The 17143-nt window shown below is 37.2% G+C and overlaps 2 protein-coding genes across 3 annotated transcripts in view; one reads left to right on the top strand and one right to left on the bottom strand.

Moving 5' to 3' along the window:
- Positions 1-1349: 1349 nt before the first annotated feature.
- RFESD (Rieske Fe-S domain containing) lies at positions 1350-13219 on the top strand. Of its 2 annotated transcripts, none has more exons than XM_036925736.2 (4): positions 1350-1447; positions 9483-9646; positions 9751-9785; positions 10377-13217. In XM_036925736.2, the coding sequence occupies exons 2-4, from the start codon at positions 9484-9486 to the stop codon at positions 10638-10640; spliced, it is 462 nt and encodes a 153-aa protein (XP_036781631.1). In that variant the 5' UTR covers positions 1350-1447; position 9483; the 3' UTR covers positions 10641-13217. The 2 variants fall into 2 exon arrangements, with proteins under 2 accessions (XP_036781631.1, XP_057349213.1); XM_057493230.1 differs by lacking the exon at positions 1350-1447 and adding an exon at positions 2709-2842 and having other exon boundaries at positions 10377-13219.
- SPATA9 (spermatogenesis associated 9) overlaps positions 12954-17143 on the bottom strand; it is a 32926-nt gene continuing 28736 nt past the window's right edge. Inside the window, 1 exon segment of the mRNA XM_036925737.2 lies at positions 12954-13241. Coding sequence (XP_036781632.2) covers positions 12954-13241 — 288 coding nt within the window.

Below are 17143 nucleotides of genomic sequence, written 5' to 3'. Positions count from 1 at the left end.
GGAGCTAAGAAGTGTCTTATTTTAATGCCCAGATTATGCCAAAGTAAAAAAGGACTTTTCATTAGCATGGCAAACCTTATTTAGCCCTTCATTGACATAAGCTGAGAACTGCTAACACTCTCCATGTGCCAATAAAATAATTTGGGATGGCTAAGAGACAATGTAAATTATAATAAATCCAAATGTATTTTATTATTACATTGGTAAGGCAAAATTTATCAAAACTAGATGGTTAGTTTGTGCTTGGATCAGTAAAAAAAAAAAGGGTCAAAAGGGAAATTACCCCATAAAACATTACTATCACTCTAAAACCATACTGAACAGAATAGAAATGAGAAGAAACTAGCATTGGTGGCAAATCCATTATTCTGGGTTTCTCAATATTTCATATATTGAGGCTCATAGAAAAAAATGGTATTTATATGGCATACTGGGGTAAATGGACGAGGCTCCTGGATTTTCACTGCCTTGAGATCTGGATCTAAGATCAGTATGTCAGCATATTAAACATTGTGGTTTCAACTTTGAGGTCACACTGGAATCACTTGGGAAGGTAGAAAAAAATATTGACCCCCTTCACCCCCAGAGATTTTTATTTCACTGGTCTGGGCATCCTAACTTTTTAATACTCCCTTGTGACTCTAAGGTATAGGCAGAGTTAAGAACCACTGCACTAGAAGATAGTCAAGGAAACTTAAAAAAAAAAAACCATCATATTCATCTACCTTCCAGCTTCTCACACAAGTAGGAGGTGGTGGTGGTGGTGTTTAATTCAGACAAGTATAAAAATAAAAAACAAAGTTGCAAAAAATGAAAGTGGAAACCTTCCATCTCTCCCAAAGCAACCACTTCCAAGTTTTTTCTTTCTTAAGAAAAAGTTTCTGTACATACCTACATACTTGTATCTCGAGAAATAATTATTTACACTGAAGCAAGCACATTAGACATAGTATTATACACTTTGCTTTTTAACACTCACTACATCATGAAATCTGCTCTGTGAGTACATGGTCACAAAGTCATTCGCATGTCTACGCTGTATTTAATCATGCCCGTTGTTCACCTCAGCTCTCCTCATTCTTCCGTTTCAATAAACAGCCTTACACATAGATTACATGCAACGTGACGAACTTTTGCAAACATTTTTATAAGGTATGTACTCTTAGAAGTGAGTTCGTTGGGTGCACTAAAATAATGGATAAATGTGGTGAGATCAACAGCCATTTAAAAATAAACTGAAGCCACCTACGTTTGTCCAACCCCGGATCCAGCCTGGTGATCTGAGGTCCCCGCAGAGGGTGGTTGGCCCGCTTTCGGGTCACGCGTACGGCTTCGCCCCGCCCCCGGAGGCTCCGCCCCTCGGCTGGCGCCCGGGCTCGCGCAGCTGCGTCTCGCGGGGCCCGCAGCAGGCCGGCCTTCGCGGAGGAGGAGCGAGGGGATTAAGGAGGTGAGGTCCGCTCTCGCTGCGGGGTTGGACGGCCGGGCGCGGGGCGGGGCTCGCGAGGTGCGCTGCTTCCGGCTGGGCGGCGGGTCTGGGCTCTGGCATCCGGCGGCGTCCGGGTGCTGGCGAGGGCCGCGGTTGCAGGCCTGTTCGCTGGGCGCTTCTGAGTCTGCGGTCGTTACCCCTACCCGCCAGGCAGGCTTCCGCCCAGTCCCAGCGAGGCTCAAGAGCCTGTGCACCGTAGAGTCTTGGGAGCACCCCGGATCCGCCGCCTCTGGGCTAGACGGGCCGTTTTTAACAAGTTTTCCTAGCACTGGATGCTTTAAGGCGTTAAAACTGCGCCAGGGTTTCTGCAGCCCCGTCCGTCCTGCATACTCGTCCCCTGAACTCTGCAGGTGGAACAGTCCACGTCATCAGGACAGCCACGGTCATTGTGTCAGGCTCCCCAGCGCCACTCCGTCTCACCGCTGCTGACCGTCCTCATTAAAAAGTTAACACAGCTTGGAGTCTTGCGTTGTTAAACTGTCAGAGCCGGGAGGACTTTAGCGATGACAGCTAACAGGGTTGGGGCGGTTCCCAGGGCCGAGTCCAGCTCCAGAGCACTTGATGTATACAGTGAAGCACGTATTCCTCACCACAGTCCTGTGTGGCAGGCCTTACAGACGCAGCAACTGCAGCTCTGAAATTAAGCAGCTTGCCCCAAATCATGCAGAGCCGGGGAGCTCACTTGGTGCTCGCAGATCTTTAGTAGCAAACACGGTGGTGGCGGATGCCAGCGCGGCTACGTGGCCTTATTAAATTATTAGGGAAGCATTCCGTTTTAAACATTTGTTGACACGACTCTTGCACATTAGCGTTCCGAAGTTTTAAAAAATTCAGGACCATCTTTGGTGAGATATATGGTGAGATATACACATACACACGTATCTTCGTTGAAAAGGTTTTGTACCTTTAAGACAGTTTACTTGCCGGCCACGTGTCTTTACAAATCCGTGGCTGCTACTTTTTCGAAATGTTAACATTTATATATCAATGTTCACAAAATGTAGACTCATAAGATCAAGGTTGGAATCTTGACTGCTATTTTGGGAGTCTGGGCATGATTTTGTTCAAGAGGATCCTTTATTCTTAGTTTCCTCATCTGGAAAGTAGTTATGATACCCTTTGGTAGGATTAATTAACTCCTTGTATGTAGAGTTGAAGTAGTTGGCACTCACTGAAGGATAGCTAGTTTTATCTATTATTATTCTGACATCCAAACAGATACAAACCTACTATCTAAGGCATTTCTCTTCTCTGAACCTAAAAGCAAGGGTGTCACCCTGGAGCTGTGCATTCTGATAATGTGTCAAGCCCCAGACTTGGTAAAACACCTTAGTAAGTGCTCAAGAGGAATAACAGGTAAGTCCCTTTAATTTCATGTCTCTTTTGTCTCCAGTGTCTTACGGAAATTTTTGTGTTTTAAGAAATTCAACTTGAATGGATTTCCTATTCTAGAAAGGTACCTAGTAGAGACTGAGGAACCTTTTGGCTAATTTCTAAGTTTATATAGTAGCATCTTTAGAAACCTAATTTCAGGCAGAGACCAAAGAATATTTTTTGAAAAGAACTGTGGAACAAAATGGCTACACTGTTCAGAAGTAACTTTTCTTCATCTGGCTCCCAAACTGGATACAACTAAATTAAATCACTTTTTAAATTCAGTTATGATTCTACTATCTTAAAGTCAACTCAAAATAGAGGAAATGTGTGGAAGTGTATGAATAGTGCATGTAAGTAAGTAAGTAAGGTGAACACATTGACTCTTACTGTTGTAGAAATGGACCATGATATTCACAATATTCAATTAAGAATAATATGGATGTTAATTATAGTCACCAGATATCATAAATAAATAGACCCATTTATGAATGGAACAATTATTTGAAGGATGAGATAATACTTTTCTAAGCAAAATGCAAGACTATAATCGTAGTTCTTTGAAACTTATCATTTAGCCCCAGCATTCTCTGCTCATTTCTTATCAGCCCCTGCAAAGTTCACTAGTTTTCCTTGGTTGAGGGAAAACCCTGCAAAGACTTAGTAAAGACTGTCTTCAAAAAGACTGAAACTTGAGGGAGGATTTATTTGGTTCTCATTTATTTGAGAGTTGGGGAGAACTTAACTTCTGATGCTATTCCACATCTCATATACTTTGTTAGTTGCTTGATACTAGTATTTCTAGTTGTTGCCTGGCAAAATAAAAGTAAGAGAACCATTTATTTCCTCTTTTAGTGCCAACTTTTAAAATAAGTGATACAAAATCCTCAAATAGTTCATTCATGATCAATGCACAGGCACATTCTCTGAGGATAGAAAGTGTCATTTTTACTCCCCTTTTCTTGGATTTTGGATCATTTGCTACCTAAACATAAAGTAGGATACAGTTTAAATATTGAAAAAGAGTAATTTTAAATATAAGAATATATTTTCAGACATTTAAGAGATTTTGTGTTTACTATCTCCTCACTTTTCTTTATAAATTTACCCTATATACATATATTTATGAATAATATTATTGTTCAGTTTTGGCTTTGCACTTGATAAAAATGGAAACATACTCTGAATTCTTTTATTGTTGTTTTTATTTAAATAAAGGTACATTTTTGAAATTAATCCAACTTAATGTACCCAGATATTTTTCACCACTACATAGGGTTCTATTGAAATAAACATAAAAATTATCCATTCTACTGTTCATGAATTTTGAGTTGTTTCTCATCTTTTGCTGTTGGAACTATTCTTGTATATGTCTCCTGATATACCTGTGCATTTTCTTTGGCATATATCCAAAGTGGGATTATTGAGTCATGAATGTGTTCAACTTTACTAGGTGTTGCCAATCTGTGACAGCACTAATTGATGTCCTCGTTATCAGTTGCTCCATATTTGTTATAATTTTTTGCCAGACTGTTGGATAAAAATAGTATTTCATTTGTGACTTTGCTTTGCATTTTTTCATTTCCTTTACATTTGCCTGGTAATGAGGTTGAGCATCTTTACATGTGATTACTGGCCTTTGCAGATTCCATCTGTGAAATAGCTGTTCATGTCTTCTGTCTGTTTTTCTATGGTTATTTGGCATTTTCTTTCCTGATTTATAGGATTTTCTTCAGATATTCTGAATCTCAATCTTTTATTGGCTATGTGTTGCAAATTCCATATTTCTTCCCTTTCTTTTTCCACAGCCTATTTCCCTCTTTCAGTTCATCTGTTTGTTCCTATCTTTCTTATTATTGCCCATCTGTTCTGCCACAAAATGTGATAAAGGCTGCATGTCCAACACCATGTGGGTAAATAGAACCACTTGACCAATTTGTGTACTTTGGGTACCTGCCAAAATCAAGTAAAACCAGATAACCATTTAGAGATGTAGTAACCCAGTCTCCTGTCAGCCATGGTTAATCCAGAAAATCATGGCCACTGTCTTCTTTGTTTTTTCTTAAACTGTATTTTTGCTTTTTATATTGTGAAATGATTAAAAAAAATTATATGTGTGCTATTTTTTCCATCATTTTAAAAGTAGGTTAGAGCAATCTTCAGAGTACAAATTTGACATCTCCATAATTTCCTAAGTTTGATTTGTGTCACACACACACACACACACACACACACACACACACACCCTTCATCCTACACCTCAGTTTTGAAGCCCATGCTTATATAATATATCTAATAATTGTCTTCCCTGTGGCCCAAGAACTACCCTTCTCAAAGTAGTGGCCTATAAATTCCTTGTTTTGAAAGCTTGCTCCTTACACCTTCACATAGAGATTTTACTTCTAAATTAAAAGAGTCATGTTTTCTTCCTCCTAACATTCTGAAACTTCCAATAAGTCATACAGGATTAATAAATATTTGGAGAAGCCATCAGAAGGCCAGAATCCCCTTGGTACTGCCATGTAACAAATTTTCCCTCTTGGGAGGAGGATGGGCCTGTGGTTTGTAAACATTCTCAGCGAGATACATCAGGGTTCCAGTGCCCCTTTTAAAAAAGGTGAATACATGTTTGTATGTAAAATGTTAACTTAAAACTTGGGTGAAATTACAATATGTTTCCTTTTAATCAAGGAAATATACATCATCATTCTGTATAATTTCATGTGAAATATGACACTCTTTCTATATTTGAACACTGTGGATTAGGAAGGATAATCTTCCTAAAACTAGAGTATTTGAAGTTGAAATGTTATTTACAATTATGACATGTTATTTACATGTTAAATATCTTAAATTATAGGCAAGGGTATGTGTGTTTAATCATAAGCATTCCATGGCATCTGGGTCTCTACAACTACCATGGGCCATCACTTTGATATACTTTCTTTTTCTGTATGTAATTCTTTATCTTGTAGAAGGCAGAGTGGTGTACCTCTCAAGTTATCTGTAACTTTGTCTTTTCCCACGCTGATGAAATATACATAAAATGATGAGATTGTTAAAATGAAACTGGAAATGGAAACATTGATTAAACTTAGCTTTGCCACAACCTTTAGAATTGCTACATTCTGTTCTAGAAGGCTTGTACTCCACATAAACATCTGTTGAGATGTTATGACTTAAGAGTTATTTTGGGTTGAAAATACACACATATGCCATTTTTAAGGCTGACTGTGTGCTTAACTTTGAATTTCAAAGAATAGCCCTGAATTTTGATTAGCCCATTATTTTGATTCAAAGATTGGATCAGACCTATGTAGAGTTGAGCCAGTACCTATGAACAATATTGGGAGATTTCTTAGTCTTGATTGTTTCCACCTTTTTTTAAATGTCTATATTTGGCTAAAAGGATGTTTAGGAGTGCAATAGGAGACAAATGTTAGAAATATAGGGAAAAGAGAGTAGTATAGTCTATTCTGGATATAAGCCCTTACTTGGATGTTAACCAGTATTTGATTCCTAGGAGAGTGGACGTTTAGGGAGTAAGTGAAATTACAAGAAGAGAGTGTAGTGTAGGTCTGGTCTCTATGAAACAACCAGAGTTGCAGGATGGTTTCCTAGGAAGCCCATGTTTTCTTCATATATCTTTCATTGTTTGATACATAGAGGTGGTAGCATGGGAATGGATTTTAACTCATTGTCTGCCTTTTTTTTGCTGGTTTACCACTTATTTGCCATCTGAGAAGAATTTAGGAGAGAGAAGTCAACAGTGAATGCATTTCATTTCATTACCAATAGATTGGACAGTCTTGTCTTGCCTTTCTTCAGCTTGTCTCCCACCTGACCTCCAACTATGTATGTGCTTCAGGAATTGTATTAGGCTCTCTTCCCTACGTATGCTACCTTCCAAGTGATTCCAGTGACTTCTATAACTTGGAAACTCCCAAATTTATGTGTTTAGATATTCTCAACTCTAGTCTCATGTATCTATTTACTTGATACCTCTACCTGAATGTGCCTTACGTACCTCAAACTCAGTATGTACAAAATGTAGCTAATTCTTTATTTTTCATTCCTATAAAATATCTTTTTCTTAGTCTTTTCTATCTAGTTGCACAAACCTAAAACTTGGGAGCTACCCTTTTTCTTTCATTCCAGTTCATCGGCCCAACCTCTCTGTGCCTCACTCAGTTTCTTCACTGTAAAATTACAGTAATACTTTCATTGTAGTAATATGCTGGGAGAATTCAATGAGTCATTAAATAATTGTAAAGTCTTAAACAGTGCCTGAAATGTGGTTAGCACAGTCTAATTGTAGCTGCTGCTATTATTGTTGTTATTGTTGTTAGTATAGTTGTTGTTTTTCTCCCTTATGGAGTCAGCACCCTGGTCCAAGCCGCCATCTTTTCTCCCATGGACCACTGCAACAGCTGTCTGATTTCTGTGCTTCCCCTCTTGTTTTGCTGCAATCCATTCTGCACAAAGCCAGAGCATTCTTTTAAAAACAAGTCCCTTCCTGCTTTACACCCTTCAGTGTGTTCCCATTGTCCTCACAATAAAACCCACCCACAGTGCTGCAGGGGCTGCCTCCTATCTGTCTCATCAACCCTGCTAGTTATTCTCCAGTCTCCTTTCTGTTCCTCAGATTAACCAAGCCTTTCATTTTTCTTTCCTTCAGGCTTTTCTCTCTTATTCTCAGCTGGAATTCTCCTTTGCCAGCTCTTACCCTGTCTAGTTCATTTGCATTTTTCAGGTCTCAGCTCAACTGTCACCTCAGAATTACCTTCCCAGCCCATTCTTTGCAAAATGGCCTTCCCCAGTTTCTCTCTCATATTACCTAGTTCATTTTCTTCATGGTTTTTATGGAAGTATGTAGTTATCTTATTTGTGTACTTATTATTGGTCTCACCAATTGCAATATAATTTTTAGGAGGGCAGAGACTATCTATTTGATTTCCTTGAAGTGCCAGGCACACAGTAGGTGTTCAGAAAATATTTATCAAATGAATGATAATCTCTGACAAGGAGAGAGAAATTTGGAGAAGGAGAATCTGAAGATTATTGAGAATTTTTAAATTTTGCTATTCTGATGTGTTAAAGATTATTGTCAATAGGCTATCCCTGAGAATTGTGCCTTCTTGCTTTTTAAACATATATTCCTGCCTAAATGGGTTAAAGAAGACTTGTCCATCAGTGTCCCAAAGATAAAAGTAAATTGTAATTAGATGTCACCTGAACCTTTAATGGCTCAGGTGTGTACAGGATCTCATGCCTGAATGCTGTAGGCAGCCACTCTCCTGTCTGCCCACATCATAGAGTGAGCTTGCCTTATGCCAGTTGCAGAGCTGGATATTGTCCAGATGCTTGAAGATTCCCATTCTCCAGCAGAGGGCAGACACCATACAGGGATATCTGATAATGTAATTATTAGGAAATAAAGGAAAAAGCAAAAGCTTTGTGTGCTCTTAGTTTCTGGTCTTGTGATTTTTAGTTCATTACAAGCAAAGATTCAAAATATGCTCTTGCCTAGTGGAGAAATCTGTCAACCCTAAGATAGGATTGTATGTGGTTCTTTACATTTTTTGAAAGGTATCATAATCTCTGTCTTCAGACAGGAAAAGTGGGAATGTTTACAGAAACTTTGGGATAGCAAATCTAATCAAAAGAGGGTAGGAATAATGGTAGATTTGAGGTTAGGAAAGGAGAAAGAGTAAGTATAGAAAATGTTGGCAAAACAGGATATATAGTTTTATTCAGAAACTATCATAGAAAAAACTTAAATAGTTCTATGTGGGAGGCCCTCAAGAAAATTATCTACATAGGGCCTGGAATTCCTGATACTGATGTATCTTGATATTTCTTTCTCATGTGGAATGAACAGACTATGACTATGTTCTTAAAGTATATAGAAGGTCTCTTTGAAAAGGTTCCTTTCAAAGAAATAGGCTATCTGCTGAGAAAAAATACATTTAGAATACCTGCAAATTCTCTACTAAAACTTCTTATTCAGAAATATAGGTTCATATACTTTTATAAATTGAAGAGAAAGCCATCTCTTTGAATGCCCAAGTAAGGCAGAAGTAAGGACAATTTCTAAGTTAAGAAAATGAAGTGTGTACATCCACATCTGTCCCCTTCTGCTAGAAGAGTTATGTGGCTGATGTGTAAGAACAAGCTGCCACTCCAGGCAGAGCAGGTGAGCCACCTCAGCCATGAGGTCCAAGACTATTCACACTATCAAAGAATCTTACCTTCAGCAGAAGGCACAACACTGATAATAACCAAATGTTGTTTAGTGTTTAATCAATGGGGAATAAAAGGATAGTGAAACTTTAGTCCCTGTTCTTAGGAGTTCTAAAATATGCTTCTTACACATTGAAATGACTCTTTGAGTCCAGCCTCAAAAGTGGTGAGTCCTCCCTAATTTTGGCAAGCTTTATGAGTCTCTAACTCAAAATCATGACTAACTACAACCCAGTATTTATAAATGCTTTGTTTTGAATAGCTACAAAAAAAGTCTCCATCAGTTTCACAGAAATCAAACTTCTCTTATGATTATCTCTGTGAGTTAAATTGTAGCTAAACTAGTGAAGACTACTTGTTTTTTTTTTCCCCCAACTAGCATGGATCCTGATGGCTCTGAAGCAAAGGAATATTCTTCTGTCTGTGTTGGCAGAGAAGATGACATTAAAAAATCTGAAAGAATGACAGCTGTTGTCCATGATAGAGAAGTGGTCATTTTCTACCACAAAGGAGAATATCATGCTATGGATATTCGCTGTTACCGTAAGATTTTATTTTTCATTTGTAAACCTTATTTGTTTACTAGCCACAAAACTATCAAAATTTCTTTTTTTTGTGACCAGATATAATATTCAATTCCTTTTCAGACTCAGGAGGACCTTTACATTTGGGAGAAATAGAGGTATGTAAAATTAAGTCTATTCTCAATAAATTCAGATGTTTCCTATTTGATCTTAACTTCATTCTGTATTCAAAAATAAATTTTATTTGGGTTTGAACTATATTTTAATGCTTTAGGTATAGTTGCTAATATTCTAGGAATTTACAATCCTATAATACAAAGAAAACCAATTCACAGATTATCTGAAAAATATGCATGGCTTATGAATTTTTATCTGAAGCTTACCATTCTTTCAGCAGCTAGTGAAAATTCCTATGGAAGCTCTTAAAGCCCTTGCCCCACTTCTGTCAAAGAACATCTAGTTAACATCTAGTAGATAACAGCATGGCTGCAGTCACATGGTATAGTTGTCTGAGCTAGTTATCTCCTGATAGAGTTCTGACACACTGGGTTTCTAATCAACTGCAGAAGGGACCTGATGGCTGCAAAGATTAGGTTCTGCCTAATGCTAAATAACTTGTAAATGCAAGGAAAAAAAAAACTGGTTTGTCCTTTAACCTGGTTCTTCTACAATAAATTCTCTTCTGAGTCTGAGGTTTATTGTGAATGTTGGAAATATCAGATTATTGAATCAATTATTTCCTTCCCCAGGATTTTGATGGACGACCGTGTATAGTTTGCCCCTGGCATAAATACAAAATTACTCTGGCAACAGGAGAAGGACTGTATCAGTCTATAAACCCTAAAGATCCATCAGCAAAGCCCAAGTGGTGCTCCAAAGGGATAAAACAAAGGATTCATAAAGTGACGGTGGACAATGGGAATATCTACGTGACTCTTTCTAATGAGCCTTTTAAGTGTGACTCTGATTTTTATGCCACTGGAGACTTCAAAGTAATTCAGAGTTCTACCTGATAAAATATGGCAACAAAAAACATTATGTATGTTTTTAAAATATTTTAGAGTACCAAAGATGATTGATTTTTCCAACATAGGCATATTTACTACTTGTCTTTAAAAATCATGTAACTCTAAGAGGTTCAAAAGCACATGTACTTAATATGATGTAAGGATTATCATCAGAATCTATAGAATACATTTCATCCAATCCCTGGATTGACTGGAACATGAAGGTTGTAGGTTTGGAATGTGCAATTTAAAAAGGATGAAAATAATTTAGAGTAACCAAAGTGAAGAAAAGGTGAAAAATAAGATCTACTAAGAAAAATTGGGGCAGAAAATCCCTATTTGATGTAGCAGACTTTATCATGGAAAAGTTTTAATTGATACAAAGTAAACAGTAGTATAGTTTAATACTTTTTTACAATAGAATAAACTCCCATCACCATCTTCAACAATTACCAGTATTCTTCTATTCTTCTTCATTGATAACTCCACCCATTCCCCACCTCCCCTATTTGATTACTAGTCTTATTTATTTTTTTAGGTAAAATTTAAATATATTGAAATGCTTAAATATTAACCATTCAGTTTTCTCATATAGCAGACTTTTTTACACTTAAAAATGCTTCCAAAAATAGGATCAGTTTATATGCTGAATTTAAAAATCAGAAACTTATGTGCTGGGCATCAAAACCAAGTAAACCTTCACTCAGTTTCTCTCTAGTCAAGGCAGAGACTCTCATACATTGAGGAAGACACAACAGCAGCTGCCCAGTCAGGGGGGTGTGAGTATTCAGTGAATGGATTCAAAGAAAGAACTTTGAATGCCTGTAAGAAATTTTCAAATAAAGTTTTTTTTTTAATTTATAGAGAACTTTGTGCATATATGTACAACTAAGTGTTTCATGTAAATGTTACAGAGACAAGAGATAATAAGAGTGTTATTTCTCAGAATCTTTCCTGCTGAGTTCACAGGCAGGGTTAATGTTAAGTTGGTTCACCAGCTTTTACAGTTCTAGTTATTTATGGCTAGCACTGTTCTGGTTGCTGGATGCCACACCCTGGGTGATCATGAAAAACTCTGCAGCATGTAGTAGTATGCAAAAGGGGGACCAGAAAGAACTAGGATGAGCAGATTATTAATTCAGAGTGAGAAAAGCTGTTTGTCAACATTGGAATCCAATCTCAAACCACAGTGATCTTAGTGGCACAGGATTGTAATAAGGCTCTAAATGTAATAATTAACTTTCTAAGGGGCGCACCTGGACTCTCCTTTGCTAACTGTAAAAATAATAAGTGAATAAAGTATCTACCGCTAAGGTTTTTCTTATAGAGCCTTTTTTTACATATTATTCATATTTTCTGATGGAATATGGGTAGCATGAGCTAATAAAACACTTGATACTTGTTTTTCAGTCTACTACTAAAGAGCCAGGGTTGGGCTTTTCATAAGTACTCTTTATGGCAGCATCTAGTCACCAGGTATAGGAAATGTACCATCTCTGGGCTGGGTACCTCTCAGACAGTTATATCAGGTGCTAATCCAGCAATAATCAGTCAGGTCTTACCACATGTCTACAATTTGAAAGGCATGGTAGAAAACAAAGTACCTCCTACAGGCAAAGCCATTACCCCAGTTTGCAGGGCCAATCACTGAAACATTTTCTCTCAGGATCCAGTGACAATAATGAGTAATATAGACTTGATTTCTGGTTCTAAATTTGTTCCTTTATATCTGGAAATAAATGTCCTATCCTTTACTCACATACACAACTCTTATAGATTTGTAAATAATATTTTGTTTTATAAATTTATTACATCAATGAATGACAATTCTTTCACAACTTTATAGATGAGTTATAAAAGAACTGATAGTAGGCAGGCCCAAATTATGCAGCCTGTAGATAGAAAATAAATACCCTTTTGTTACCTCTGTAAAAGATATACAGCATTTTAATAGGCAGAGTTTTCTTCCCTCACAGATAATTGGAAAGGTACTTGAAACAAGTCCTTAATAAAAACATAAATGTATTTTAAATATGACCATATTATAAACAACAGCATAAAGTGTAGCCCACCAAAGGGTATATTTTCTTGTTCATTAGAAAATAACATATAATCATACATATATTCTACATTGATTCATTTTATTTTCTCTACCATACAAATACTTGAGAATGACATTTTAATGGTAGCTCCTTCTACCCTTTTTTTTAAAGCAAAGCAGTCAGTATATGAAAACTAGTTTTCCAGTTTTGTTAGATGAAATGTCATTAGATAGATAACTCTTAAGCTCTGTTCAGTGATATTTATGTTGAGATTTGTTCATTCATTCATTTCAGTTGATTGATTAAGCACAGAATGTAAAACGTGGATCTTATCATTCAACTTACTAACAGGAAGTTTGGGGTGATTTGAAAAATTGCCTAGCTTCTCTGGTAAGGACTTGTAAGGTTTTGCTTGGATTTCACCTTCAGAAAACGAAGGCGCAGAAAGAACAGGCTCAGAAAAGGCTCTTCTAAGATTTCCATTCTCCTCACTGTTTTGCCTTATGGATTCTTCTTCTTGGAAATTTTTCTTTACCTTCTCCAGCACTACATTAACACAGATTGTCTAGTAATAATAAAGAAATTGAAAAGAAAAATTTTTTTGTAAGCTGCTTAATTTATAGATTAAGAAGTTCAATAAAATGTTTAACATAAAGTCATTAATCTACATATTCTAATAAAGCCTGCAATGGCAATAAGTACATATCTTTCAATAATCACCCTAAATGTAAATGGACTGAATGCACCAATCAATAGACACAGAGTAATAGAATGGATAAAAAAGCAAGACCCATCTATATGCTGCTTACAAGAGACTCACCTCAAACCCAAAGACGTGCACAGGTTAAAAGTCAAGGGTTGGAGAAAGATATTTCATGCAAACAACAGAGAGAAAAAAGCAGGTGTTGCAATACTAGTATCAGACAAAATAGACTTCAAAATAAAGAAAGTAACAAGAGATAAAGAAGGACATTACATAATGATACAGGGCTCAGTCCAACAAGAGGATATAACCATTATAGACATATATGCACCCAATACAGGAGCACCAATATATGTGAAACAAATACTAACAGAATTAAAGGAGGAAATAGAATGCAGTGCATTCATTTTGGGAGACTTTAACACACCACTCACTCCAAAGGACAGATCCACCAGACAGAAAATAAGTAAGGACACAGAGGCACTGAACAACATGCTAGAACAGATGGACCTTATAGACATCTATAGAACTCTACATCCAAAAGCAACAGGATACACATTGTTCTCAAGTGCACATGGAACATTCTCAAGAATAGACCACATACTAGGCCACAAAAAGAGCCTCAGTAAATTCCAAAAGATTGAAATCCTACCAACCAACTTTTCAGACCACAAAGGTATAAAACTAGAAATAAATTGTACAAAGAAAGCAAAAAGGCTCACAAATACATGGAGGCTTAATAACATGCTCCTAAACAATCAATGGATCAATGACCAAATTAAAATGGAGATCCAGCAATATACGGAAAAAAATGACAACAATAACACAAAGCCCCAACTTCTGTGGGATGCAGCAAAAGCAGTCTTAAGAGGAAAGTATATAGCAATCCAGGCATATTTAAAGAAGGAAGAACAATCCCAAATGAATAGTCTAATGTCACAATTATCGAAATTGGAAAAAGAAGAACAGATGAGGCCTAAGGTCAGCAGAAGGAGGGACATAATAAAGATCAGAGAAGAAATAAATAAAATTGAGAAGAATAAAACAATAGAAAAAATCAATGAAACCAAGAGCTGGTTCTTCGAGGAAATAAACAAAATAGATAAGCCTCTAGCCAGACTTATTAAGAGAAAAAGAGAGTCAACACACATCAACAGAATCAGAAACGAGAAAGGAAAAATCACGACAGACCCCCAGAAATACAAAAAATTATTAGAGAATACTATGAAAACTATATGCTAACAAGCTGGAAAACCTAGGAGAAACGACAACTTCCTAGAAAAATACAACCTTCCAAGACTGACCCAGAAAGAAACAGAAAATCTAAACAGACCAATTACCAGCAACGAAATTGAAGCGGTAATCAAAAAACTACCCAAGAACAAAACTCCCGGGCCAGATGGTTTTACCTCGGAATTTTATTAGACATACAGAGAGGACATAACACCCATTCTCCTTAAAGTTTTCCAAAAAACAGAAGAGGAGGGAATACTCCCAAACTCCGTCTATGAAGCCAACATCACCCTAATACCAAAACCAGGCAAAGACCCCACCAAGAAAGAAAATTACAGACCAATATCACTGATGAACGTAAATGCAAAAATACTCAACAAAATATTAGCAAACCGAATTCAAAAATACATCAAAAGGATCGTGCACCATGACCAAGTGGGATTCATCCCAGGGATGCAAGGATGGTACAACATTCGAAAATCCATCAACATCATCTACCACATCAACAAAAAGAAGGACAAAAACCACATGATCATCTCCATAGATGCTGAAAAAGCATTTGACAAAATTCAACATCCATTAATGATAAAAACTCTCAACAAAATGGGCATAGAGGGCAAGTACCTCAACATAATACAGGCCATAGATGATAAACCCACAGCTAACATCATACTGAACAGCGCGGGGCTGAAACCTTTTCCTCTGAGATCAGGAACAAGACAGGGATGCCCACTCTCCCCACTGTTACTCAACATGGTACTGGAGGTCCTAGCCACGGCAATCAGACAAAATAAAGAAATACAAGGACTCCAGATTGGTAAAGAAGAAGTCAAACTGTCACTATTTGCAGATGACATGATATTGTACATAAAACACCCTAAAGACTCCACCCCAAAACTACTAGAACTGATATCGGAATACAGCAAAGTTGCAGGACACAAAATTAACACACAGAAATCTGTAGCTTTCCTATATACTAAAAATGAACTAATAGAAAGAGAAATCAGGAAAACAATTCCATTCACAATAGCATCAGAAAGAATAAAATACCTAGGAATAAACCTAACCAAGGAAGTGAAAGACCTATACCCTGAAAACTATAAGACACTCTTAAGAGAAATTAAAGAGGTCACTAACAAATGGAAACTCATCCCATGCTCCTGGCTAGGAAGAATTAATATCATCAAAATGGCCATCCTGCCCAAAGCAATATACAGATTCAATGCAATCCCAGCAAATTACCAACAGCATTCTTCAATGAACTGGAACAAATGGTTCAAAAATTCATATGGAACCATCAAAGACCCCGAATAGCTAACGCAATCCTGAGAAGGAAGAATAAAGTGGGGTGATCTCGCTCCCCAACTTCAAGCTCTACTACAAAGCCACAGTAATCAAGACAATTTGGTACTGGCACAAGAACAGAGCCACAGACCAGTGGAACAGAATAGACACTCCAGACATTAACCCAAACATATATGGCCAATTAATATACGATAAAGGAGCCATGGACATACAATGGGGAAATGACAGTCTCTTCAACAGATGGTGCTGGCAAAACTGGACAGCTACATGTAAGAGAATGAAACTGGATCACTGTCTAGCCCCATACATGAAAGTAAACTCCAAATGGATCAAAGACCTGAATGTAAGTCATGAAACCATAAAACTCTTAGAAAAAACATAGGCAAAAATCTCATGGACATAAACATGAGTGACTTCTTCATGAACATATCTCCCCGGGCAAGGGAAACAAAGGCAAAGTGAACAAGTGGGACTATATCAAGCTAAAAAGCTTCTGTACAGCAAAGGACACCATCAATAGAACAAAAAGGTATCCTACAGTGTGGGAGAATATATTCATAAATGACAGATCTGATAAAGGATTGACATCCAAAATATATAAAGAGCTCACATGCCTCAACAAACAAAAAGCAAATAATCCAATTAAAAAATGGGCAGAGGATCTGAATAGACAGTTCTCTAAAGAAGAAATCCAGATGGCCAACAGGCACATGAAAAGATGCTCCACATTGCTAATCATCAGAGGAATGCAAATTAAAACCACAATGAGATATCACCTCACACCAGTAAGGATCACCATCATCGAAAAGACCAACAACAACAAATGTTGGCGAGGTTGTAGAGAAAGGGGAACCCTCCTACACTGCTGGTGGGAATGTAAACTAGTTCAACCATTGTGGAAAGCAGTATGGAGGTTCCTCAGAAAGCTCAAAATAGAAATACCATTTGACCCAGGAATTCCACTTCTAGGAATTTACACTAAGAATGCAGCACTCCAGTTTGAGAAAGACAGATGCACCCCTATGTTTATCGCTGCACTATTTACAATAGCCAAGATATGGAAGCAACCTAAATGTCCATCAGTAGATGAATGGATAAAGAAGATGTGGTACATATACATAATGGAATATTATTCAGCCATAAGAAGAAAACAAATCCTACCATTTGCAACAACATGGATGGAGCTAGAGGGTATTATGCTCAGTGAAATAAGCCAGGCAGAGAAA

Source organism: Manis pentadactyla, chromosome 2 (assembly GCF_030020395.1).
Source record: "Manis pentadactyla isolate mManPen7 chromosome 2, mManPen7.hap1, whole genome shotgun sequence".
Lineage (NCBI taxonomy): Eukaryota > Metazoa > Chordata > Mammalia > Pholidota > Manidae > Manis > Manis pentadactyla.
The sequence above is the reverse complement of the archived record's forward strand: the minus strand, read 5'-3'. Positions and strand labels throughout refer to the sequence as shown.